The sequence below is a fragment of the Pseudopodoces humilis genome, chromosome 6 (genome assembly GCF_049639895.1).
Source record: "Pseudopodoces humilis isolate 2021_Gansu_Grassland_sample_001 chromosome 6, ASM4963989v1, whole genome shotgun sequence".
In the NCBI taxonomy this organism is placed as follows: Eukaryota; Metazoa; Chordata; class Aves; order Passeriformes; family Paridae; genus Pseudopodoces; species Pseudopodoces humilis.
Genome location: NC_142205.1, coordinates 51500535 through 51527927, shown reverse-complemented (window position 1 = coordinate 51527927; position 27393 = coordinate 51500535). Strand labels below are relative to the sequence as shown.

General features: G+C 37.8%; 1 protein-coding gene across 2 annotated transcripts in view; it reads left to right on the top strand.

Moving 5' to 3' along the window:
- The window catches only part of GRID2 (glutamate ionotropic receptor delta type subunit 2), a 671390-nt gene that overhangs the window by 522439 nt on the left and 121558 nt on the right, over window positions 1-27393 (top strand). For both annotated transcript variants that reach the window (XM_005517465.2, XM_088056469.1), the window contains exons 9-10: window positions 11402-11503; window positions 24034-24231. In XM_005517465.2, the coding sequence (XP_005517522.1) occupies window positions 11402-11503; window positions 24034-24231 (300 nt within the window). The remainder of the gene's footprint in view (window positions 1-11401; window positions 11504-24033; window positions 24232-27393) is intronic.

The window sequence follows — 27393 nt, the reverse complement described above, 5'->3', positions numbered from 1 at the left end:
TTATGAGGAGCTTGTGTTAAAGTCTGAAACTATAGCAATAATATCTTCTTTCTAAGTTTATGAAAACCATTAACAGTCTCCATCAAAACTATAATGGAGATGAACTCTTGGACAAGAAGTCCCACTAAGGGTCAGCTTTCAATCAAGCACTGTCAGTCCTACAGACATTTACATCTTCTCCAGCAGCTGTTAACTTAAGGGTCTACTCCTTGAAAGATGATCAGTGTCCCCAGGCAAAATCTGAGTGTGCATTGGAAGATAATGCAGTTGAACACAGAGGTGTGTGGAGAAAAAGACTCGATGATTCTGGTTTTGGGCTCTGCCTAGCACTTAGAAAGATGATATTTTTAAACCACCCTTCTCAGTTGAAAGAAATTTCTTATATGGGAAGAGGCTGGTAAGGTAATTTGAGCCTAACCACTGATTTCTTAATTTCTTAACTCTTAAGGCAAATATTTCTTTCTTCTTAAAAGCAGTAGATCTTTTCAAATGAAAAGATGATTTTAGAATAGGTATCATCCCTTAAAATTAAATTCCAGAAATACTGTAGTGAAGAGCACAGTATTACTACTTAGTGGATTAAATTATCACTGCCATATATGCCAGTATGTTCTTAGAAGGCTCTTTGCGATATCAAACTAATTAAGGAAAATTCTCCAGTTTTCTCTTGGTTTCTTTACCCAATTTCAGCAGTATGTATTAATCAATTGGAATATAGTGTTCTAGCAAATATAATTCTCATTGTTTGCAAGACAGATTTATCATGTATTTCTGTAACTTTAATTACTAAGACATATTTCTAATTTATTTTTGTGGTAGATTCCAGTGTCATTAGAACAGTGATTTTCATTTGTAACAAAATTTTATTTCAGTGATTCAGCTATCCTAGACAGGGCTTATTAGATGTGTCATTTAATCTTTTAAACAAATTCTTTGTTATTTTCCACAAGGATCTTTTATTTAAGTCTTCAGCTTCAGATACAGCATATCATTTGCCATTTAGTGTTTATGAAAGCATATGAAATTTACTCACACTACTGTCTGTTTCTTTAGTGCAGAAGTATCCACTCCTGCAAGTGACTCCACTGAACTAGTTACTAACAGATTCTGATAGGATTTAGATATTCTTCAGTGGAGCACTGACTAGTAACAAACCTAGTGGACTGCAAATTTGCTCTCAACCATGTATGTTGTGCAGTATGCACAAGTGTAACATAGATATTTTAAAGAGGTTATGTACAGCTGTGGTAGCTCTACAGCACTGCCCCCAGGAAAAGCCACCAGGCAATCAGAATTACACTCCTCCTGCTAGTAAGGTGATGATGCCTCTGAAATGTCGTTGCAGTCATCGTCAAAAGGCCATAGGAGTACAGGTCTGGTCTAGGGACAGCCTTTCTGCTACCTAATGATGAAGCAAATGCCCTCTGGCATATAGAAAGGAAGTTGAATGTATTGACTGAGCTGAAGGTGAGTTTATAGTGTTGGTAGTTAGAGAATTGCTTTTGACCATTATCAGTGTAACATCTGGTTATCAGCATAGTAGTTCCTAGCCTTTAAACCAAAGACGATTTCAGTAACAGTCTACTGATGCTAAAGAGGCTTTTGCTTTGCAATTAAGGCTAGATCATCTGCAGACAGAAATTTTAGAAAGTATTATCTGGATCCCATAGAGGAAGGGACCCCAGGTATGAACAAGACCACATTACTCAAAGACTTTCCAGTGCTTAATGCTCCTAGTACTTGTGCTGATCTTTAGGACTCTAGGTGCATATACCTGCTCTCATTGCAGTTGAATCTAGTGAGAAGAAGCTACTTCTTGTAATCTGGGTTGTTGGCCACAACCATCTGCTCAAATTGACTCTTGACTTTTTTGTTCTCCACTGCCCCAAGTGTCAGGGTCAAAAGAGAGCCTTCAGAAGAAGGTGCTGTTTCTTCTCAGCTGGGGCCTGGTGCTGATAACTAACTCTGCTTGGTCACTGCTGTGGTAAATTTTTTGATTTCTTTACTAATAGTTCTGATTCCTAAGAAAGCTTCTCTGTGCTGAAGAAGTGGAAAAAAACCACCCTACAATCTTATTTTCTTCACTACCAAACTCTCAAAAATATATGATCCAGTAAATCACTTGCAACATCTGATCCATAATGCACTAAGAGCTGGTGACACTTGTAGCCTTATGCTCTGTGAGCGTGGGTTATACTGGAGTAATATTTTCTCACTGGCAAAATGCAGCTTTGATTTACTAGCCAGTATCACACTGGTAAGGCTGTGACAACCAGCTTAGCAGACCTCTTTATTTCTGCCAACGCTAAGAATAAATCCTGAATTTTGGAAACAGAGTATTGATCTATGTGTAAGCAAAGACTGTTTCCATTTCTGTGTTCCTCATTTAAGCATCCCAGGAATCTGAAGAATCAATGGAAAGCAGTTTGTCATCTAGTGCTACTCTTGCTGCATTGCCATGCTAGCTTCTCTGTAGTGAGAAACTTGAAGGCAATATTTGAGTAAAAGCTTGTTTTGGTTCATCACTTTTTACCTAAGCTCTCCATTCTTCAGGCACTCTCTAGAGTGCCTTCACATATACACATTTAAAATTAAAATAAGCTAAATTATCCTTTCATGCAAATTTCTCATGGTCCATCAGTTTTTTTCTTTCTCTCTCTCTTTTTTTTTATTTTGGCTTTTTAATATTTATTTTATTTTATTTTGGCTTTTTAATATTTACTTTTTGGTGTTGATGCTTTGTGAGCAGTTTTCTAGCCCCTGTGCTTGGGAAGCATGTTGCACTAGCATGTATGAAAAGGAGATGCTCTTATCAGGTCTTTCTTTGTACTACATTTATGAAAGAGCTGACAAACTCTGCTGTGCTGAGCAGCAGAAAGTGTAAGATACTTTGATGTTGTGTAAGTTTAGACAGCTCCTGGACAGGTACAAATATGCTTAAAGATATAGAAATTGTCTGTGCTGAGCACTGGTGTGTGTTCTCACAATACCTACATGCTAATTCCTTTGCTTTTCCTGCTGGTGACGAGAGGCTGAAAGTGTCTGAGGAGACTGGGACCCACAGTCTTTGAGATAAAAATAGTAATCTTATCACAACTGCCTCTCTTTGACTTTGTATCTGGTATTTGGAGGAAGTGTTTTCATGTCAGTACATCAGTGCCTCGACTAAGAAAGGAGGTGTTTTTCTGTGTCCTTTTCTTACTTGGTGTTTCATGATGAAGTTGAGAATTGTGTAGCAATGACAAAGATGCTAAGTATAAGTATGATATGAAATGAGGTTGTTCTATTTCCAAGCTTTTCAGGACATGTATTTCCATGGCATGTGCATCCTAGGAACATCCTCCACCCTTCACCCAAGTCCAGTGAACTCGTTTTTCATGCATGAGGAAAACAACCACAGCAGTATTGCCCAGTGAGCATTCAGTAGCTGAATAAATAAATAAACATACTTTTGAGTAAATAGTGCTGAGGTATTGCTTCCTTTAAAATCCTTTAGCCTGCCAAAGAAAAATGGACATTCCCATATGCTAACCCTGAAAAAAGTATACTTCATAACATTATGTTCATCTGAAAAGATAACCAGATGTAGAATTCCTTGATGCATTACTGTGAAGGGAGAGTGTGATAATTCTGCTTAAAAGTTGAAGAGGTGCCACTGAGGTTAGTCCAGATGTTCTGTAGCCTCATTGGGCCCCATGTATACTTAAACATGTATTCTTTGTCAGCTGTCTTTAAAATGGGCACCAATTTCTTTAATGCAAGCACAGGTCTGTACTACTGCTCTGCCACTGCAGTTCCTGGGCTGGAACTACAAAAGAGCCTTTCTTTTTCTTCCCAGATTGGAGAGTGATGGATCTAACACACAATTCTCCACGTGGATTTACTTCCAGAGCTGACTCCCAGACAAATTCAGTGATTATATTGAAGGGCAGATCTTTATTTCAGAAAAAAAACAAAGCCAAGGTGCTTCTCAGCGTGCATGCTCACCGAGCTGACTGCAATGCAGCGTGGAGGTGCCCAAGTAGCTCAGCCCTAGCAGCACTCTGCTGCAGAAGCAAGGCATTCTTATATATTTCTATATATTCATACTCTATTCATATAGGCCCCTGTACTGTACTCTGAAGGATTCGCTTATATGCTTTGCTGGACTGGGTTTATTCAGAATGCTGCTCTGTAAACCCACTTCTCTCCAAATGAAACAGTGGTGGGTCTGCTCTGCACCATTACAACTTGGATTTCATACTGGAATGCTGCCCCCAGAATACTTAAGCCCTGCAACAGCAAACAGGTTCTGTTGATATTCCAGTTTGACAAGCCATTTCTGAAAGTTTGGATCTCAAAAAGGCACCTTAGTAAGCTGAGGGGAAAGCTGGGAGTCTGCTGAAGAATGCTTGAATACTGCCAGGGAATGGATGAGAACCTAAAATGTGCTCTGTGTGTTTTCTTGCTACTTGTAGAGAGCGAGCTTCACACAACCAAGTGGAAAACAATGTTTTTCATTGTTTTTCACTGAACAGGTTTGATCAAAGGTTTTATAATGGTATCAAAAGCTTACATATTGTGATTTAATACAACCTGGACTAGTAACCTTGAATATTTTTCTCTGATTTCATAAAAATGCAGTGGTGGACAAAACAGACCAAGCTGAGTTATAAAACCTTACTTTAAGATTTTTGCTTTTCTTCCAGGCCTTACACAACTTAGATAAAAGACATCCTTTTTAACTCTTAATACCCTTAATGAGAAAGCAGACAAGAATTTGCAGTTAAAAATCAAAGTGACTATATTTAAACTGTACACAAACCTGAATTTCATTGGTATTATCAATTACCCTGGAATAATTTAGACATCAGTGAGAAAGCTTCCAGTGCAAAATGAAAGTGATATTCATGGGTTCTACTCTGGCAGTATGAAGAAATTTGTTAGCAAAGGTGTGAAGCCAGTATTGGGTGAAAGAACAGGCTTTTCTGAGAATTTCACTTTAATTGAAATATGGAGGCAGTGGGAAAAGAGATCAACATCTGACTCATTATTGTCCTAGTCTGACTCTTTTCTTCAGAGTTGTGTAAGGTTGTCAGGGGATGGCAGTAAAAAAAAAGCAGAAGGAAAGATGAAAGCAAAGGAAATAGGGCTGTACAGTAATTTATTTTGTTAAGGTCCATCCCCTCATAACAAAAAAGGAGAAGGAGGAGTTGGGGAGAAGTTTCCTCAGGGGACTGCCTGAGAGAAAAGGAGATCCAAGGGCAAAGAGAAAGGGACCCAAAGTGATTTGAAAAATGAGTCAAAGCTGGATGTGGTGAAATGTGATGTCTCTTGACCAACCCAAACCCTAAAAAAAAAAATAAAAACCAGAAAGAAAAAAACAAACAGAAAAAAAAAAATAAAAGGAAAAAAGAAAGAGAAAAACAAGACAGGAAAAAGCCACAGGAAGTGGAAAGGAAGATCAAGGGAAAGAAAAGCAGAGAGAACAGAAAGTACACTGAAAGTACACAGACAAATGGATCACAAGAGGTATTGCAGTGTAGGAAAAAGGTTAGGGAGCTGCTGGGACTACTGAATTCACAGTAAAAAAAGGACTAAAGATGGGAAAACAGGGTATTTTCCAAAGATAAGAGATGACAGAAGGGAAAAATGATAAAGATCACCAAATTTCAAATGAAAGGGAAAGAAGAAATAGAGAAAGTAAGCCAGAGATAAAGAGATATGGGGGGGAGAAGTCAGGGATCATTAGAATGACACCACTAGCTTGGAGAGATGGTTCATTTTCTTTGAGATGTGATTTACTATACACTAGAAGCTTGGCCTAAGCACTAAGCATCAGCTTTGTGAGTAGAGCATGAAGTGGGAGAATTCCTATGAAGTCTATGTTGTTTCCCCTGTAAATTCAACATTTGTCAGTGGTCTGAAATACCCAATTATAACTTCTGTCATCAATCTGGGTCCTTGAGAAAACACTGAGTCAGGACCTAGTAGGCAAGTGAACAGCAGTTTACCAGCAGGTAACTTTCCATTAGCTTCTTTATTTCAGTTCACTAAGAAAAGGAAAATTGAGTAGTCCCCCAAAGCAAAATATTTTATTAATGCTATGTTATTTTGCCTTGTGCATTGGTTTAAGGAAAGAAATTCCTACTGTGGTCACTTGCACTTGTGTCTATGATCAGTTAACAAAACAAATAGCCCACCTCAACTGCTGCAATTACAATCCTTAGTACACTGGATATAAAACAAAACTTGAGTATTCACATCCTCCTAAAAGCATGAAAATAACAGAGCAAGTCTAGGGACAGGCCATTCCTTCTAGGCCAGAGACAAATTAAAGCAATAAAACACTGTACAAAATAATTAACTGAATGCACAGGACTATATAGATTTCACCACACAGAATGTAGGAGAAACAAGTGCTGCTGTACATTATCCAATTGTTGAGCACAGTATTTTCTATTGATTTTAACAACTTACTATTTGCTGACTATTACCTAAGCTTTGGTGAAGGCAGCAGTTAAACACAGAAAGTTTTCCTGCTAACCAATCCTATTAGGAAATTGCTGTGAAGAATAAAACTGATCCTTACTTCTTTATCAAGCCCAGGGGTACAAAAACCTTCAGTTAACCCCTGGCCACCAGATTTTTGCAGATTTAGTTGATCAACTGTTGGTTGCTGGCTAAAGAGCTGAACTGAAAGGACTCTTTAATCAGGTAACAGAGCATCTGACTACATTTTACATAATTGACAGTATCATATTGACAGCCAAAATGTATCTTTGATGATGTTTCTTCTGTGAGACATGGTCTTTAAGCAATAGGATTTAGTGTCTGACTTCCCAGTTGCTGTTGGACATATTAAACAACAGCTGACAAGAGGCATCAGGAATACTCTGTGCAAAACAGTTTCTGTGTCTTCCTGCTTGAATTTTGCCTAAACTGGTGTCCTAGAAAATTTTGTGAATGCTGAATCCACACATCACCAATAAAAACTCCACCTTTATCTTCATTATTTTTTCTTGTGTGCCCCATTTCAAGTCTGCCTGGCACTCCTGGGAGTTTGAATCTTCCAGCTGAGTGTCATTTTGTGACAGCTTCATGGAGTCTTCCATTTCTGTGAATTTAGTATGCTTTGGAACAGGAAAGGGGATTATTAACGCTCTTTTCTTCAGCTGAAGTCAGATCTTGTAAGAATTTGGTTCCTAAAGCAGGTTGGACCCAGGTGAAAATTGAGGAGGCAGTTTCTGAAGCACATGTGGGTACTTCAGGCAGGGAGGCTGCTCTTTCTGTGGCTCACCAGCCCTCTATGAACTGCTCTGGCATAGGCATTTCCACTGGGAATGTTTTGTCAGGCTGTCCATACTAAAACCAAAATATTGTTGGGATTTTTTTTCTTTAAATAACAAGAAATAAATGAAAGAGGAGTCAGTGATCTGAAAGTCCTTATAGATTTGGGCTGCAGATGTAGTGCAGTTTTATCTTTCAGATTTCCATTGCACCTCCTCTGGAGTGTTTTCTGCTCTTGACCCTTAATAGTGTTGTGGTAAAGCAGTCTGAGTTCCAAGGTGCTTGCATTGGATAAACCAGTTCCTGTATATTTTCTATGTCAACTGAAGTAACAGAACACTCTAAAACTTTGATGTAGTGACAAGCACTTAAGTAATTCATCTGTATTAGTATTCTGGTTTTATTCATTTTCTCTGATGGTCCTCAACTGTGACCATACCAAAGTATTTTTCTTTAATAATTAACCCAATCTGCATTTTACTCTGCCAGAAAAAGAAGTGCAGGCTCTCAAGATATTCAGCAGAGTTCACTGGTTGCATAGGAAGTAGGGGAGGAAAACTGGCTGTAAGCTCTGTCATAAAGGCATTATAGACTTTAGTGTTCCAAGTTCCTTATAAATAATGAAATTGTAAGTAGTCATGAAATAGATTTTGCCTATTTTACTATTGATATACAAATTAAAGACCTTCCATAATGCATTGTTCATATAGTCAAAATTTTCTAATGAAGAAGGGAAGTAAATTTTTGTCTTTGCCAGCAAAACAGGAGAACAAAGCCCATTTTGACAATGATGATAGTGAGGATAACAAGCTGGTATGTGGGATGAACAGAAAGAGATTGCAAATTGGATATCAAAGGATAGAAGTAGAAGACTGACAACTTTTCCATCTTCATGATATTACATCAAACCTAGCAGAGTGAAAGCTGTCATTAGAATAAATAAAAGAAACTGAAACAGAAGTTCAAAGCACTAAAAATTATAGATTTTGTGTGGTATGAAGATGATAAGCACTGTGCTCAGTTAGAGAGTTCCCATCACCCATCTGCCTAAATCCAGCAGAATTAATGTGAGATTCTGCTATTGTCTGATCTATTTCTCATTCCAACCATCAGAGAACAAAAGAAAAAAGGAAGTAACTGCAGAAGCAGCAAATGTGTTGCAGAAGCTGTTAAACGAGACAGAGCTGAAGAAGGAGCTTCATACCACCCCCCTCTCGATGTTTCAGCAGTAGTTACATTTGCTCCTTGCTGCAATGACAAGCTCAAATTGTCATCAATAAATGTTGATTTGTTTTCTCCTAATAACAGTAAGCAGCTCCCACTCAAAATCAATTTCAACTTTGTTGGAAAGACACTGCACATTTGTCTTCACCATGACTGAGCTGCATAAAGGAACAATTGAAATGAAAATTAAATGAACAGTAATTGAAAATAAAAAGTGCCTTTTTAAAGGAAAATTAGTGCTATGCTGAATTTACAGAAATGTTATGGGGGGGGTTGCCTTAAAAAAGGTAGGGTTGGGCTAAAAACTTAATTATATAAACATGTGCACATTAATGTACATAATTAAAAATGGACTTTAACCTCAAAAGGATAAAAAGGCTCTTCAGCAACTTCCTAGGCTTTTAGTTCTGGCAAAAGCAGCAGAGTTTCTGCAGTAATTATACATCCAACACATTTGGATATGCTAATTGGATCTAAGTTCTAATTAGTTTCTTTGTGTGACTAAGAATGACAATCACTGAATTAATTTAATGCAGTTTTGTTCTGAACTTAGTACTGTTTTCACTGTGTTTCACACAGAAAACGCAGCCTGTGAAACGCTTTGCTTCACAGGATGTACAGAGTACAGCACAAGTACATTTGCTGTGTTTCACTGTACTTTTATAGGCAATACACTTCAGCATTTAGGCTATCCAACTCTAAGTGTTGCAGGGCTTTGCCAGGGAGTGGTGAGGATCTGGAATGTGTCAGTAGTTCATTCACGACAAGAGAGCAGCTACTCTCACAGTAGTGCTCACAGATACCCTGTGGGGCACCAGAAGAGGCAGAGGGGGCTGCTGTGATCACTTGGTGGTCTTTGTGATCGGATGGGAAACCATCTGATGAAGTGCGGAAACCAAATGGGGATGATTTGTGCTTTTATTTAGAAACAGCCATAGGAAAGATGAGCAATTTCAAGAGATTAATAGGACATCTCCCAGTTTTGTTTCTCCTTGTATCCTGTTGTTGCTCTAAGTTTCTCTGGGGTTCTGGATCTAGTAGAGCCTTGATTCAGTCATTACTTTGTGATTACAAGTATGCTCAGCATTACCCTCGCTCATTCCCTGACTGTAGGATAAACTTGACTTCAGAAGGGCAAGAATTAGCTGTGAATACTTCTGAAAGCTGCAGAGAGAAGTGACTACATTGTTTTAAAGCCATTAGAATCATGGGATCATTTATATTGGAAAAGACTTGTGAGACCATTGAGACAAACATAACTTCTATATCTTTGCAGAAAGTTTTTATTTTTTTTTCTATCTGAGACATTCATTTCTTAAGGAGGCATCTTCAAAGAATAGATATGAGTATATTGAAATAAAAAAATTTAGAAGTTGCTCTAGTCTAATAGCTATAATAAAGAAAACAAATATTTCAGATTATCCACTTCTAAAATTGTTAAATATCTTAAAGTTTGTTCTTTGTTTTCTGTTTCACTTAGAAAGATCTACTAAATACATATACAAAGTCTTTTCACATGAAGAATATGAAATGAAAATAATGATTTCTGTAAATTTCTATTCAAGTACAGTCAGCAAAGCCCTCTTCTTTACAAACACTTTCAGATGGTTTGAGGCAACCTGCCATTTCTGTGAGGCTGTGTGAAATTACAGTAATATTTCCATGTTTTCCATGTCTTCCAGTTTATGTTTCTCTCAGATTATGCTGTTGAATTCTCCAAGAGAATAGTCTTAGTAAAGGCCACTGGGCCAAACAATACACTACTGATGTTAATCTTGGTTTGTCAGAGGGAGCAAGAACTTTTGTTCCTTTAAATAGGAGTCAGAAGATGAGCATCCCTGGAAAGGTTTCATTCACAGGCCATGGAGAAGGTGATTCAGAGCAAGAACTGGTAGCTGCAGGTGCCTGTCTCTTTGGCTGTGTAATGACTTCACCTAGGCAATTGGTTTGCCTGCTTTAATTGAGACTCTGCTCCAAAGTCCTCTGAAGTCAGTCAGAAGTGCTTCTGTTGTGTTTTGGATTTAACACTGGCAATTGTGCATGCCAGCTGAGTGTGGTAATGAATTTCAAAAATTATACTGGTTATCTTGGTGTGTGGTGTTAAGGGCTGTGTGGTTGATTGATTTGTTTCTCTGTGCTCAAAAAAAGCATCTACCAAAAAACCAGGCAAGTTACCTTTTCAGAGAAGCTGAATTACAAGACAGTATCTACTGAACCCAGACTGAAAGGTGTATAATCCTAGAGATATTCCTGAGCAATTGCTTCTTCCACAGAGACTCCAGAAATGCAATGGCACCAATGCAAATAATGGCATAGATGAACTTCTTTTTTTAAGTTATCTATTGCAGTACTCTCTCAATGCTGTGGTGTGCAATGGTCTTTTCCTCAATCATCTTTAAAATGTGATTTTTAACCTGGCTTAAAATCACTGCTGTTTCATTACCAATTATTAGTATAAGCTTTAGCTGGTGTAATTCCTTTGTCAAAGTTCCACTATGAAGGAAAGGCTGGAGCAGAGAGAGTGCTAAAATGTTGGTGGCTATTATTTCTTCAATTAGTGTATTACTGAAAGTAAGGTAGAAATATTGCTACAGCTACAGTACTTTTAAATTATTTTCAGTAATATTGAAATCCTCTCTGACCTCTTTTAAAGCCATGCCTATAACTCCAAATCCTGGATGCTGGCATCCATTGCCCACTGGTATTTAAAATCAAAAACTGGTATCCTTACTCGCTTCATTTTCAATTTCAAGATGAATCTGTGCACAAGCCATTCCCTGAGTTTCCATCTCATTGATTCCAGAAGGTATTCTATCGATTTCATACATTCCTGCTTAAAGCCACCTAGTAGGAATGACTAACAAAGTATTACGGGCAATGAGAAAATGATTTTTGTTTTCTCTTTTAGCTTGGCTGCTGGAATCCCGTAACTGGTCTGAATGGGTCACTGACAGACAGAAAGCTGGAGAACAACATGCGAGGAGTGGTTCTGCGTGTGGTGACTGTGCTGGTAAGCAGATGCTTATCCTTCTCCACTTCTGCCTCATCTTTTTATTAAGTGCACCGTTTTACCAAGAAAGTAGTTGGTGTTAGAGGGTCTCATTTAAGCAGGTCAAAAAAACCCAGAAAGATGGATAATTTTCCACAAAATAAAATTATTTATCAGTACAGCACATTTCAGACTGTTTCTTGCCCAGGCACATTCTGAATTATGTAACATAAGCGTGTGAGATGATAAGGGGCAGCTTCAAGTGCCCTGTTAGCCGAAGTTACCTAGCTGAAGCTAATGATTCAATTCCAATCACCTTGGCAAGTTGCATGCAGTCTAACAGAAATTGTCACACTCAGAAAACATTCAAGGTCAGCTTAGGTCAAGTAATGTTACTTAGGTAAAGCATCTACTGTCCCATCCTAGCTTTTAGTCAGCCAGGTTCTTCCCCTTTGTGGACAGCTTATGTTAAGAATGCTCCTTGGTTTAAAGCTGAACAGACAATCTTACGAGGCCAGTGTATTCCCTGCCATAAACTCAGCTTGTGGAGAAGTTTCTAAGTGGGAAAAAAAAAAAAAGAAAATAATGTGAGACATATAGTCCTCTTTGGACCAATGCCCAAATATAAAGTTCATCCAGGGCTGCTGAACTGTCAAGGTTAGATTAAACTATTTCCCTCTTGCTACTCTCTACTTGTGTTTAAGTTCAGTGTCTGAGGGCCCAGCACTTTTTTAAAAAGAATAAGACAATTTTTCAGGGTTTGCAATGCTGACAGTGCACAATGAAGGAAGAGGCTCCGTTAGGTGTGGAAAGTGAAATCACCAGAGCATGTCAGTGTGAAAGACAGAGAAGTTTCATACTCCCCCCACCAGTCATTTTATGGGTATTTAAACACCTGTATCTGTCAGGGTGAACATTCTGTTCCAGCTCTTAGGACATTAGAAAACTTGCTGTGGTACTATGTACAAGACAAAACAAACCAAATAACAACAAAACAAACAACAACCAAAAAAACCACACAAATCTAAAAAATAACCCCAAACCAAACTAAACAACAGCAAAAGACAGCCAAGGAAGGATGAGTGCACAGAAAAAAAAAAAAAAAAAAAAAGAGTAGTAACAGAGAGGAGGAAGATTATACTTTTATTGCATGTTCATCAAAATAGCATCATGTTGGCAGTGGCTGGTCTCTGTTTTGCCTGATACTCCTATTAATTGGTTCCGTATAATTATTAGTTGACAAAAATTATCTGTGGATTTTGCCAAGAAAAAGAAATTTGAATTAGAATATTAGCATTGTTTTTAGTAGTAGCTCTTCCTCTCTCCCCATTGTTCCTGCTTTATCCCCAGTTATCTTTGTTACTTTGAGAGAGCTGCTTCTTCTTCACGCTATTATAGCATGAATATTTATAACCTTGCAAACATATACAAAAATAATTACCTATGCTGGTAGGATTCTACAGTAATTATAAAAGCAAAGACAGACGTTTAAAGTTCAACGCAGAGCAAAGGGCATTTCAATCTCCTCACAAGCTTTATATCTTCCATGTACGACAAAACTGGAGATTTGTATTTAACAAATGTGATGAAAATGTGTGATTCTTACCTTGGATGTGAGAGCAGGAGAGATTTCACCAATTAACTTTATTTTAGTGATGATCTTCATTATATTTTCTCTTCCATCTTTCTCCTCATTCTTCAATTGAGTCAATACATTTCTGTTAAAAGTAAAGAATCTATACCGACTGTGAATGATTAATTATTGTTATTAATTCTGCCATTTTCTAACACAATGATCTTGATCCAGGGAAATATGTTAAAATTCAATAGGAATACTTATTTTCTTTTTCATTGAGCGTTGTGAAGTTTACATTCACTTGTAAATTTGCTTTGTTATAAGTTCAAATCTCTCATGCCTTTTTAGATAGCACTCTTTTTCCTCTTCCAAATTCATTTTGTTACACCCTCAGGTTGAAAAGGACATTTTTTTAGGATTCCAGTAGAATTTGAGAGGATAGCAAATTGCAACATCTGGCTTTATACTGCATTATACTAATGAAAGCCTTCTGAAAATCCTAAATGATTGTGACTTATTTCCTCAGTCTTTCAATAAACAATTGCTGAACAATTCCTATCATCCACATCCATCTTCTAATTCCTTTCCCAAAGTAAATTTAATAATTATGAGCTATGTATCTGCAGACTTTAACCAAAATGTCTTTATGAGTACGGCAGAATACAGTATAGCCCCAAACTGGAAATCATCTGGTTTCACTTGGCAGAGAATCCTGGCTCTTCTGCAGTTCATGTGAATGCTCTCCTTTGCATAAATAGCAATAAGAAATATTTCTTTGTGTTTTATTCTGAGGAGAACTATGGTCATGTTTGTGTACATGTAAACCAGTGTTTTAATCTGAGTTGGATTAGTAACACACTTTCTACACTTTTAGAAAAGGTTTATTTTATCTAACTTAAATATCACATGCCTCTGTCTTGGACTACTTCCACACATGAGGCTGAAGTCTGGACTTTGTGTTTGACAAGTTGCTCCCAAGTTCAAATCACTTACTGGTGAATTTCTGAAATGTATTCTGAGTTTCTGAAATGTAGCTCACTCAAAGGTCAGTATAGCTGTTTCGAACAAATTCAGAGTGTCTTGAATGAACAGTTGCCCAAGAAAATATTTAGCTATATACCCATTTTGACTGTCTCAGTTTATTCTCTTTTTCGGTTGTTCAGTTTTATTGAAAAAGACCTAAAATACAGCAGATATTCTCATAAAACCATTTTATTAGCCACAACAATTACTGAATTATTCATATGAACATTGGAAATGGAATGAGATTTGGCCCATTGACAATGAAGAGGCCAACACATATCTGTAAAATCATATTTTCTTATAAAGCCCCTGTTGTTCAAAAAAGGAAAAAGTTTGAATTTCCCTGTTTAAGGCATTAAAACCTTGACTGAAAAGTACAGAGCCTTTCCTGAAAGTGCATAAGGTATAATATCCTAATGGTATAAAAATATCTGTGACTCTGCATGAAAATTCAAAACAGCTCCCAAACAGGAATGTATTTTCATATCTGGAGGGTCCTGAGAAGGCAGGCAGGATAAAGGAAAGACAGATAACAGCAAGCCATGCAGAATTATGCTTTGCCATACATTCCTATACACAGTATCTTGAGAGTTATTGCCCGGGTTACTTGCACAGAGCTGCAGATCGGTCACCCTTGGCTGCAGGTGGGCACTGTGGGGTGTGATGTAGTGAAAGGACTGGCAGAAGGGTAGACAAGCATAGAAAGAAAAAAGAATCAAGAAACATCATTTGCACCATGGAAAGTGTTATCATATGTGGACTAGTTTAATTCTCAGTGATTGGTATTAAATTCGTGAACATTTATTGCCCAGATTAGAAAAGAAAGAAATCTGAAAGCAGACGATGTCTTTAGGGACATTGAGCTGGCAGGAGGTCTGCATCTTCAGTCCCTTTTTCTATTGAATCTACCACTTTGAGAAGATTAAAAGATATGAAGCTAAGGCCTGGTTTTAAAAGCTGAAACGGTCTTTGGAATTTGAATTCCAATACTGACTTAAAGAAAATTAAAAAATAAAAAAAAAGTTTCTTTCCAAAGCTGGAGTAACTCAGAGTGACTGGGGAAAGGACAGGCATGAGAAAGATGAAATAAGACAGTGTTTAAGAATATGCAGAGGAACACACTGTCAGAAGTGATAAAGGATTAAAAATGTCAGGACAAAAAACATCAGTGAATGACTGTACAACAAAGATCAACCTCAGGAAAGATTATGTGCAGGATACCTCATTAAATATTGAATAACTATTTTATAATAGTGTGCAGTAGTCCCATAGATAATGCTTCTTATTACTTTCTCCCAATATTTTTGGTGATCATTTTTCTCATGCAGTCCTGATCCCATTCCCCACTTTCATAACTGAATGCTGTGGACTTTTGTAAAGTCTCTTCATTCCATCAGGCAGCTCTTTCTCTGCCCTAGTGCCCATCTTTTAAGATAAATAATTTTAATTGAGGCATGTATTATACTCTGTGTGTGTGTATATATATATATATGTGTGTGTGTGTGTGTGTGTATGTATATATATATATATGTATTGGTATATTGGACTACAGTAGTACTCAAAATAGTAACAATTAAAATCATTATAACAAAAGTAGAAAGCAATATTCCTCAGTAGAGGCAGAACCTGTCTTTGTATTCCTCTTCCAACCACCACACTTGTACAAGGGCCAGGTTTAAATTGCTACTGACTGGGCACAGGCTTTTTTTAATAGCTGTTTTATGTCCCTTTGAGCTACCTAGCTTGTATTAAAACAGGTCATAAACCTTACAGGTATTCACTACTGTGATCATTCATTTGACAAGCTTTAATCTCACAGCCTGCTGGGAAACACAGCACCTTTTTTTTTCTTTTTTTTTCCCAATTATTGTTATTTTCAACCCATTTTTCTAAAGTAGCAGGTACTATATACTAGATAAGGTGGATATCAAGTAATTCAAATGTTTTGGGACCTGGCTGGGGCCACAGCTTTGACAGCAAGGTAGGTGCAGTGCAAAGCCTGGTAGGACCAACCTCATCTCCATGTCAAGGGCTACTTCTCGGGGCTCCCTGGCTCTTATCTTCTCACTGACCCTTACCCATCTGCTCTGTGGGCATATTTGCATTCCAGAGAAATTCACAGTTCATAGTTGTGAAACAGAAAGAGGCTCTTGCTCTGACTGTAATTATCCTTCCATACCATGCAAGGTAGAAAAGGAGATGAACTGCATGACACAGCTGCCTATGAACTCCTTGCAAGGCTGCTGGAAGGAGTCCAGTGTAGTTCCCAGCAGGTTAATGTACCCATTCCACACTTCTGCTAATTCAGGTATATGAACTATCTGCATTAAAGCCACCATTGTACTCTTTAGACATACTGTACAACACTCCAATCAATTCCAATCTCAATCCATATTCCTGCCATGTGGTTCAGAAAGAGCTGTTACCTGCATTAAGTTATTGTGAATTAAAATCAATACCAAAGCTTGGCAGCATCCTAATAGACCACTGCCATAGATTGCTTTGAAAGAAGTTTTAGTCCCATTGTTGAGAAATGGGAGGAAGAGGGGCTGAGAAGAGGAGCTAACATTCTTTGTTTGTTTCTTGTAAATAGGACTAAACTAAAGACCCTAATAAATCCAGATCACTACCATTCCACAGGGAAAAATACTCTTTGAAGTACTGTAACTGAAAGAACAAACTTCATGTCTAATTGAAGTCGAAAAAGTGAGAGACTACACACATGGATAAGACTAGGCCATATGTAAAATCCCCTTAAAATTGTATTCAGTTTCTGGGATGTGAACAAGCTTCTTGCTGTAGAAAAGGCAGCAAGGATCAGAGTGTGGTGGGTTTCGGTGCCAATATAGTTACACAGCCCATTTGCACAATATTTAGTTATCCAAGATCCTGTAGATTTGAATCCTTCATCTATGTTTTAGTTTTATTAGGGGGTGGGGGCTGTGTAATGTTTTGCAGCAATTTTATAACTGTTGATAGTGGGAGAATTTTTGTAATGAAAGAATGAAATGTTTCAATTAAATTTTGGTCATTGATTCTAACATGAATTAATGTACATTGTTGTTCAATTAAAAGTAACAAGCTGCCGTACTGTTCCTGGCCAAATAAAATCCCCAAAACAGCGGTCAATAAAACACTTGAGGAAATTAAGTATTTGGGGCTGTGTATTTCACCAAGATCTTTTCGGGAAGGAAATGATTAACATATAAAAGGGGCCATTAATTATTTTTTGAGTCAAGGAGAAATAGATTTTGCCTAGCAACAAGACAATGGCATCTTGTGCTTGAAAATATTTTGGTCATAGTTTATCAGACTTAGTGTTTCTTGTTGGTTATAATGGCTGTGTTTGATCATCCAGCAGCCATCAGAAGGGAGTTGAGAAACCTAGTAATAAGTGTGAATTTCAGTTTGGGGAACAGTTTCTTAACATTTGCAGGGAACAGGAGTTTTTAAAGTGTCACAGTGAATATTTACTTCATGAGATTGCCAAGGCTCAGCCTGGGCTATGGGAATCATCTAAAGAGCCTGTCCACTGTTTCTGGAGTCAGTGTCAAGCACAGATTGACAGTCTTGCCCACAACTGAGCTTCATTTCTCACTTTCTTTTTTTTCTTTTATTTCTTCTTCTCTCGCTACTTTCAGTAAAGAAAGAGGGAAAATTTAATGAATGTGGAGTCTTATTGAATGGAGTGTCACTATGGAAGTACTATATTCTAGTGTGTTCAGAGGTCATTTCCATATGCTTTATGAATTCTAACCACCCATATAATTACCTAATTTCAAAACTTTCTTCATAGAATAATTCAGATTGGAAAAGACCTTTAAGATCATCAAGTCCAACCATTAACCCAGCTCTGCCAAGCCCACCACTATACTATGTCCCAAAGTGCCACATCTACACCTATAAATATCTACAGGGATGGTGACTTCACCACTCCCCTGGGCAGCCAGCTCCAAAGCTTGACAACCCTTCCAGTGAAGAGATTTTTCCTAATATCCAAAGTAATTTGCCCCTGGCACAACTTGAGGCCATTTCCTCTTGTCCTATAGTTTGTTTCATGGGAGAAGAAGCTAATTACCACTTTGCCATAACCTCCTTCACATACTTGTAGAGAGCAATTATGTCCCCCTGAGCCTCCTTTTCTCCAGGCTAAATGCCCCCAGCTCCCACAGAGCTCTAATTTGTATTGTAAATCCCAGTAGTGATTAGTTTCTCTAACCTCAAAAGCCATTTTTTTACCCAATGTTTTCTGTATAGTGCCCTGGCTAGGAAGTTTCTGTCCATGCTAAGGGGTAAAGAGGATTTAGTTGACCAGGAAAATAATTAAAAGAATTCTGTTCTGCTTTTGCTTTTTAGTTTGTAAAGTACATCCTAGCTTTTTAGCATTTTTATATTTAGAATAAGCAAAAGACCTTCGCAAATAAGTGCAGCAGAGTAGTGTCTCATAGCTTCATGTCATTTTTTATCCTGAAATTAGTCTCAAAGCCACAGAATCCACACTTCTAATTGGAGAGAAAATCTACTTTATTGCCCAGTGATCTCCTAATGAGGTGGTGGGCACGGGTAAAATCATGAACAGCTGAGCTAAGACCACTGCTTACTTGTAAACAGCCCACTAAACACAACTTTTTTCTTACTCTCATGTATTTAGAGTGCTGTGTTTAAGACCTGAATGAAACTTTTCTGTTCTTTCAATAAAGTTTTCTGTAATTTGTCCAAAAAGAGAGCTTCTGCACAAAAATACTGGATCTTTAAAACTCGATTTTCATTGAGGAACTAAAAGATTACTATCAAAGCTTGGAATTTAAAGTTACTGTTCTACTGGTTAAAAATCATCCCAAACAGAGACTCTGGGATTAGGGAATTGAACTTCTGAAAAGCAATCATTCTCTTGTTCTCCCTCCCTGCCTCCTCTAAGGCTCAAATTTATTGCTTGACTTTATCATCCACATCTGTAGCACAGCTACAAACAGATGTTTCTCTTTGATTGTCTAATTAATTAACACAACCAAGTTAAACTCAGCCTAATTGTTCTTTTCTGCTGTTTAGCTTGAGTATTGTTCCTTCTGTTTTCAAGCGTGAAGGTCTTCTGTGCCCAACAGCTTTTCTCTCCTTTCCTATTTTTAACTTGATTAGGGGGTTTAGTAAAGAATATAAAATGATTACTTCAAGCCTTATATTTTATCCAAATTATTGGTATGTTTGGGAATTTCATCAGAGTAAATAAGAAGTGCATTTTATACTTTTAAGTCTTAGACTCTTGAAGCATTTAGCAAATTGTCCTGGTTCTGGGTAGGACATGGTTAATTTTTGCAGTAGCCAGGAGGAGACATGGCTAGGATCCACAGACTATGCTATGCCATCTCTTACCGGTTTCCAGGGATGCTGGGAATGTTAAATTATATCAGTCTTAATATGTAGCATATTGTTAACATCTATCAGTCTTAATTTGTGGCTTCTTTAAAACACGTGATAATAGGGAAATGAATGGAGACAAACATTTTCTTGATCTACTTTCCCAAAGTACTTGTACTATCATGTCATCTTCACAATGCTTTCCCTTTTTTATGCCGTGTTGCCTTAATCTTGGGTTCACCTTTATCCTTCCTAAGCTGTGCCAGTCTAGCATTTTGTGGTTTCTCTTGCTTGGGGGACATAATCACTTCTGAAGCCAGACTTTGTCTTCTACAGCCGTAAAAAACAATATGCACAGCTTCACCCAATATAACCCTTACCTGTTTGCTGCTGATTTTCATTTTGCTGCAGGTGGTTTTAGCTGTGTGGTGCTTAGCTGTCCACCACAGTTAATCCACAGTCCTGTGTAAAATCCATCAAGTCTTAAACCCATCCTCATTTGGGTCAGGACAGCACAGCTTTGATCCCAAGAAGAAACCAGGCAGTGATAACTGTGGAGCTATTTTGAGAAGGAGCCCTTGTCACAGGCTTAGTAGTACTGCATTCAGTTGACAAGGGAGCATGTTGAAGGTGAAGTTGAATGAAAATAGCCCCTCTCTTAAAGGATCTCCATTTTGGTTGGATGAAAAGCCATTCCCTAAATATACTGGATGCCTATGCGGTTCAGTGTCTTGGTTCGAAAGACAGGTGTCTGCTAAGGAATTCAGGAGCCCCCCTTGGAATGGAAAATGTAAACCCTCTCCCTCTGAATTATTACAAGCTTGAAATTAAGGGGCTCTCAGGCAAAGATTTGGGAGTAGGAATAACAGTTCTTTACTAGTATGTATAAAAAAACCCCCAGACTACATCTTAATAGGAAAATTAAAATAAAACACAGAAATACAAAAACCACTGACAGAGTCAGAATACAACCTGACACCCTTTTGGGCAGGGTGTTGGTAGCAGTCCAATTAAGTGGTGTCTGCAGTCGTCCTGGAGTGACAGATGTGGTTCTGTTGAAGCAGTGATCCTGTAGAAGGGTGTTGTTTTCCTCTGAAGGTCCAGTGGTGGCAGAGAAGGGTCTGGTCTTCCTCTGGGAATCCAGTGGAGAAAGGCTGCCTGTGCTGTTCTAAATCTCAGAGTGTATCCAGGTAGGAATGCTTGGCTCCTCCCCCTGGGTGGAGCATCTCACAATGGCATGATGTAATTTTATCAGTCGTGCAGTGAGACTCAATGGCCCATTGACAGAAGATCTCTGCCTGGAGTTATGAGGGATGGGTCATGGAAGAGATAAAGGACACTGCCACACCTGGTTTTAACAGATGGTAATACAATATATCCTTTTGGTTACATCTTGCATTGCAACCTAAGACATTCAGTGAGGCAGATTATCAACCCTAGAAAAAAAAAGACGTTAAGGGTGTGTGACCTATTCATTTTCTTTTATTTTTCCCCTCAGTCATGAATGTTGTGACTTGTTTGCTTTTCCAGACCTCCCTGGCTTTACAGGCTGTGAAGTCTGCTCTTGCCCCTTAGAAGCTCATAAATCCCCTTGGGAGGTGTCTCCAAGATGAAGAAAAGGAGAAGCAGGAGCAGCAGCCTTCCTTGGATCACTTCACTGTATTCTGGGACAATTTAGGTTAGAAGGGTGGCAGCTGTGTGCACCATGTAAATGTTAGAGCAGGTTGTTGGAATGGTGTCCGTGGGAGTTTTGAGCCTCTCCAAGGCTGACAATTGTATGTATTCTCTGATAAAGACCTTCTTGCATAGTCCGAATTAACACTTGCTTTGAAGAAAAAGGGTACCAGGATTTTCCTAAATGTATTGGTGTTGAATGGAATCTTCATCATCCAGGTGAATTTTTTCTACCTCCAGAATCATCAATTACCTCATCAGATTTTCACACCTACTTTCTACGAGCTCATCATTGTCCTCATTGTTTTTCCGTGCTTTATTTTCTTCCTTCAATTTCAACTTTGTCAAGGATGGAGACAGTCATTTTAACATCCATATTGTAGGAATTTATGCACCTTTCCATAGCTCCCATAGCACCCTCCCAGTGGAAAAAAACCCAAAAACTGGCATAGTTTCAGAGTTTCAGGCTGCAGCATTTATGAGGGGAAAATATCAAGACAAATATTTTTGTCCTCTTTCCATGCATTCTCAGAAATGTAAACAATTGCACAAAATGCATCATGGCAGTAGATTGGTTTTGTTTTCTTCAGAATATAATTTAATGGTTTGCTGCTCCGGACTTCAACAACAATTGCAAAATGTTAGTTGCTTTGCATAAATCTGATTGACTATTTGTCTTTCATTACATATATATAGGACACTGAACATTGGGGGTTTTTGTAAATCTCTCAACAGCAAACAATATTACATTGCTTAATAAAGGACTATTAAGTCCTAATATGGATATTAGTTGTGACAAACTGTGTTTTAAATGGCATATTAAATCACTACAATGAGCAATAGATAGAAAATCAGTTTATGAGCAACTATTTTCTAAATAATTTAGTGATAAAAATTAATCCTTTCTAATATGAAAATTATCAACTTCTAAAACATCCTTTGTACACATAGTTCTTTAGAATTTTGTGCATAGTGTGTTTAGATTGATAAACTACCATTTTTATTTGTTGCAGAAACATTTCTTTCTGGTAATTTTGAGTCTATATTCTGTGGAATCTATCATTCAGGTGATCAGCAAAGCTGAATGCACTTTGTGCTCTCATTTAAGAGAGATTTTCATCAAATTTGTCTCATTTTCTTCAATGTTCATGGACACTGGGTACTGGAAAGCTACTTTTAAAGTTCATTTTACTTTCTCTCCTCCACTTTTAGTCAATTTCACTGATCTTGGATAATATGGAAGAAAGAAATTCTGTCTGACAACTAGAAGTAATAACTTTAGACAGTTCACCCTTAACTTTTTTTTTTTGGTCAGGGGTGGGGTTGTTTGGTTTGTTTTCTATTTGGTTTGAGTTTGGAGTTTGGGTGTTTTCCTGGAGTCAAAAAAAAAACATCCTGTCAGTGCAGTCTGGTTCATTCTTTCTTCTTTGGCAGCATCATCAGCATGTGGCTGTCCTTGAGAATACTTACTCAAGCATTTACAAATGATGCTTTCTTATTTCAAGAACATCCTGCCTGCAATTCACTGACATCTGTTCATACAGAAGGACATTCCAGCAAGCTAAAAATATTAGTGAGGTATAGGATTAGTGAAAAAACGGTAAAAATACTCTGGCTTCAAAGTAATTTACAGATATAAGTAGTAGAATAATAAAGGAATATTTTATATACCAACAAAAATGCCACTGTAGATACAATTCAAGTTTAGGCCACAAACACTGCAAAAAATCAATTTTCTTTTCCTCCATCTGCTTGTCAGTTTTGCAGACCAGAACAAAGTTGTCTCATGGACTTGTGCTGGCTAAGCCATGACAAGTCAAAACTTTTCCCCTCAGAACAGATGTTTCTGTTAACAGAATTTGTTATACAAAATTACAGCACTATGCAATGAATTAAAAGAAAGACATGTAGCATATTTAAAAAACTACCTATGTGTTACAGCACCTTAGTGCTTTTGGGGATGATTTAATACTGTGCTGTACTTAGATCAGACAGGTATTTTCAGAGAGAGTAAAGAACAAACCTAAGTGAAATCTGTCTATGGCAAATATATATATATGTATTTTCCTTAGAAGTATGATCTGTTTTATGTATCTTTTTTTTGAAAAAAAGTGAAGGGATATCTAGAAATTCTTTGCACAACAGGAACAGTAACATAGCAGAGGCAATTTAATAACAAAATAGAGAAAACTATTTCAGGTCTTTAGAAAAGTAAGAAAAGCATGATGCTTGAAAATCTGACCTTTCAGTATCAGCTTTTGGTATCTATTTGTATCCTTCATGGCAGTCATCTTTTAGATGAATATTCACCAGTCACCTTTTAGATGAATATTCACCAATCATTCTTATAGACAGCCTTAAGTCCTAAAATTGATTGTCCCTAAATTAATCAAATGTCTTTTCTTTGGATAGACCTATTTAAATTTAACTGGCCTATATTCAGTTACAGTAGAAGGACAACAGCAATACATGTTTCAGTTTTGCCATGTTTTTCTTTCCTTGCAACATGAATTAATGGCTGTATTACACACAGTGTGTGCCCAGGAAAATGGCAGTGCTGAAGAATCTTCCATATTTATGGCCAGACATTGAGTGTATATCTAAGTCTTGCTGACCATGAGTGTGGTCAGCAGGCATTATTAAAAAGCATTTCAGTTGAAATGTTACAGTAGAAGATCTACTTCTGAAATATATACTAGAAAATATAATTTCTCTGTTGAAGGAAATCCAAAACAAAAAAAAATACAAAAAAAATAATACCATTTTACAGAATGTAAGGGGAGCTGCTAATAATGTGTTTTAGGAAAGTTTTGTATAAATAATATTTTAATAGTTCCTCCTTTAATTAAAAAAAACCTCTAGCACCCAAACATGGCATATAATTGCTTTATTAACAGATTCCTCTTCTGTTTTTTTTGTTTAGGAAGAGCCCTTTGTCATGGTGTCTGAAAATGTTCTGGGAAAACCAAAGAAGTATCAGGGCTTCTCAATAGATGTGTTGGAAGCCTTGGCCACTTACCTCGGCTTTAAATACGAAATTTATGTAGCACCAGATCACAAGTACGGGAGTCCTCAGGATGATGGGTCATGGAATGGCCTGATAGGAGAACTGGTGTTTAAGGTAAGCTCATTAATAATTACCAAGTAATAATGTGTGATAAATGTGTGATAAAGTTAAGAAATATGTGTTATGTTCTGTTTGCATCAGCCAGTAACCCTTTTTACAGGTAATTATTAACACTTTGTTTATTGCACTTTGCCAGCACTTGAATAGTGTGCATTAGACAGCACTGAAAAAGCTGGAAATTACACTTGTTAGTAACTGTTTAAGAAGCAGGGCAATCTCTTTTTTTTCATGCAAAGTAAAATCTAAATGTAGTCAAATAATGGGATTCACAGCATCCTAATTAGTTTGGCAAGATCTGACACAAATGAGTTGAAGAGGCTGCTGAAAAGAGGAAAAATTGGTGTTGCAGTAATTAGTGATACATTACATAAATAATGTACAACACTTAGAAAAATGTTGGTATGATGAATACATGAAGTATATAATCAACAGAAAATGTTTTATTGATATATAATAACACATTATGTAGATGAATGAATCAAGAGTAATAAATTATCTATTTGGTAATTAATAAACCATTTAGTCTACTTAATTTGACATTAATTGTTCAGTATTATATCATATTGAACCAAATGCATATGCAATGTTTTCTTTTTTTTCTTTTTGCCCACTCTTTGTATCTCATCTGTTTGTAGTTTCTCCCATTAAGAGAGAAAATACTAGGCAGACTCTATTCTGCTGGTGCCTTATTTGTATTGTGAATATCTGTGTTTTATTTGCTCTTAATTAACATATGGGGATAGCTTTTACCGCCATAGAGTCCTACATTTGTTGTGCGCCCTTAAAGAACTGCAGTAGATATACATGTAAATAACTTAGACATTGGCCATAAAAGTGTTTTCCAAGTGTGCAGGTGGAATTTAATTCAAAAGCACAGCTAACAGTAAGGGTCACCCATGATCAGGGGTACCGTACATACAGGACCTAAGTCTTTCAATAAAGGAAAATATTTTTTTTTTGAAGAAAATATTATCCTCCATGGCTTCAAAATTACTGATAGGTTTAACCTATTCTGCCTTCCTGAGCAGCAAGGAAGCCTGTTGGAATGGAAAAATCCAGCTATTCATTCTCTACCCATATCACCTTTCATACACCTACTCTGTAATAATAAACCTCCTTTGCCATCTCCCTATGTCCTTATGAAGCTGGAAGGTGGAATTGTGTATTCACAACTGGTAAGCTGGACACAGCTGAAAAAGTAGATTTTCCATCACCTTCTAAACCTTGAAAACTAAAACTTCCTCATCTAATTCTGACATGTAACACCACAATGGCGCATTGATTTATTTTTAACCATTCTTTCTGCCTCAACATCTGATGTTAATGCTACGCCCTACTCTCTTCAGTACTTATCAGACCACTGCATAACACAGACTGGAGGGGTCTTAATTCTTGATGGTCTGGAAATGGAAGTGGGCCTGGAATGTTTTTTATTTATTTGCAATGGATGATTGGCAAGGTAGAAAGTATAACAACTCAAATGGCTCCAAGGAAAAACACGTAGTTTCCTTAGCAGACAGGGATTCAAATGAATAGCTCACTGAAGGTGGTAACCACCCAGATCTGTAAATCCATGTCTCAAGTGCAACAGATTTACCACCCTGTTATGATTTTGCTGTAAATGAGTCTTCATGGATATGAAATCTTTCTGCACATCTACAGTGTATGAAGAATTATTGGAACTGCATTTGGAATTCAAAACCCATGTTTTCCCTATCCTATGGTAGTGTATAACTTTTCATCTTCCTCACCCTTATGTAATTAATTAGCAGTAAAGGTTCACTGTGGCCTTCTCTCCCATTCTCTGTCCCTCTTAAGGCAAAAGGACCTCTGGGCAAGCAGCCAGTGTCTATCTACCCCTTACCAAGTGCAAGCTGTTCTTGAAAGGCTGCTTTCTTATTTACTGTGAACTGAATTCTGCTCTCAGAACTCAAATTTCCATTCGCTTGGCAATGTTATAAGGGGAAGTAAAGGAGCAGAGAATAGTTTTAAATTAAAGGCCTAACCTGTTTGAAACACAGCATTTCCTTGTTTTCCCAACCAAGTTTTATGTGATAGTCTGGCCAACAAGTAGAGGAATTCCAGAAACAGTGGGAGTACTCTTTGCCTGTTAGTTTGTCAGCCAGGAATGAGTTTTGCAAGAGACAAGTCTCACTCAAGGGTAATGGAAAACAGCTGCCTTCTTTTTTTGAGTGCACAGAATCATACAACCATTTAGCTTGGAAAAGACCTTTAAGATCATCAAGTCCAACTGCTATCCAGCACTGCCAAGTCAATCACAAACCAAAATGCTGCGTCTGCTTGTCCTTTCAATACCTCCAGGCAAGGTGACTCAACCACTTCTCTGGGCTGCCTATTCCAATGCTTGGCCACCTTTTCAGTGAATGAAACTTTTCTAACATCTCCTGGCAAAACTTGAGGCCATCTCCTCTTGTCCTATTTCTTGTTACTGGGGAGGTCAATCCCCACCTTATGACAGCCTCCTTCCAGGTAGTTGTAGAGATCATCTCCTTGAGAAGGGTGTCTTTGACCTCTCCAGAAGATGTGCCATATGAAATAGCAGTTGCTGTAGCAACCACATGATTTCTGTGCTCAAGATCAATATTCACTGCTTGCATTAACCATCTTCAGCATGCAGCAGTCTCTGGTGCAGGTCCTGGTATCAGGGAGAGTGGTCCCAGGCTGATCTTGTTGCAGCAGCCCTGCTGGAGTGGGATGGCAGAGCAGGAGCCCAGCTGTGCCAAGTACATGCCCTGGGCCCCCAGCTGGCTTCACAGACATGACGCTGCGCCAAGTTCACTCTGTTCCAGCTTTGATGACAAGGTTTCTGTTGGCTGTTAAAATAGGAGCTGGAATCAGCAGAACATAGTAAGTGGTCTTCAATTTGAACTTGGAAACTGATTCAAGCCTCCCCTCCTTTGATTGTCAATACCTGTATTAGGTACACACTTTGTCCATGCACCTTTTCCAGTCAAAATAACCTTAATGTAACCATGCTGTACAAAAGTTTCTGTTTGCTGAACACCTGAACCAGGTGGACTTCAGAGAATAAATGCTCTTTGAGAGAAGCACGTGGTGCTCTTGTCCGTCTCCTGTCAAGTGACCAGGGCTCTCACTGCATCTTGTAGAGCTTCGTCTCACAAACAGGATTAGTTC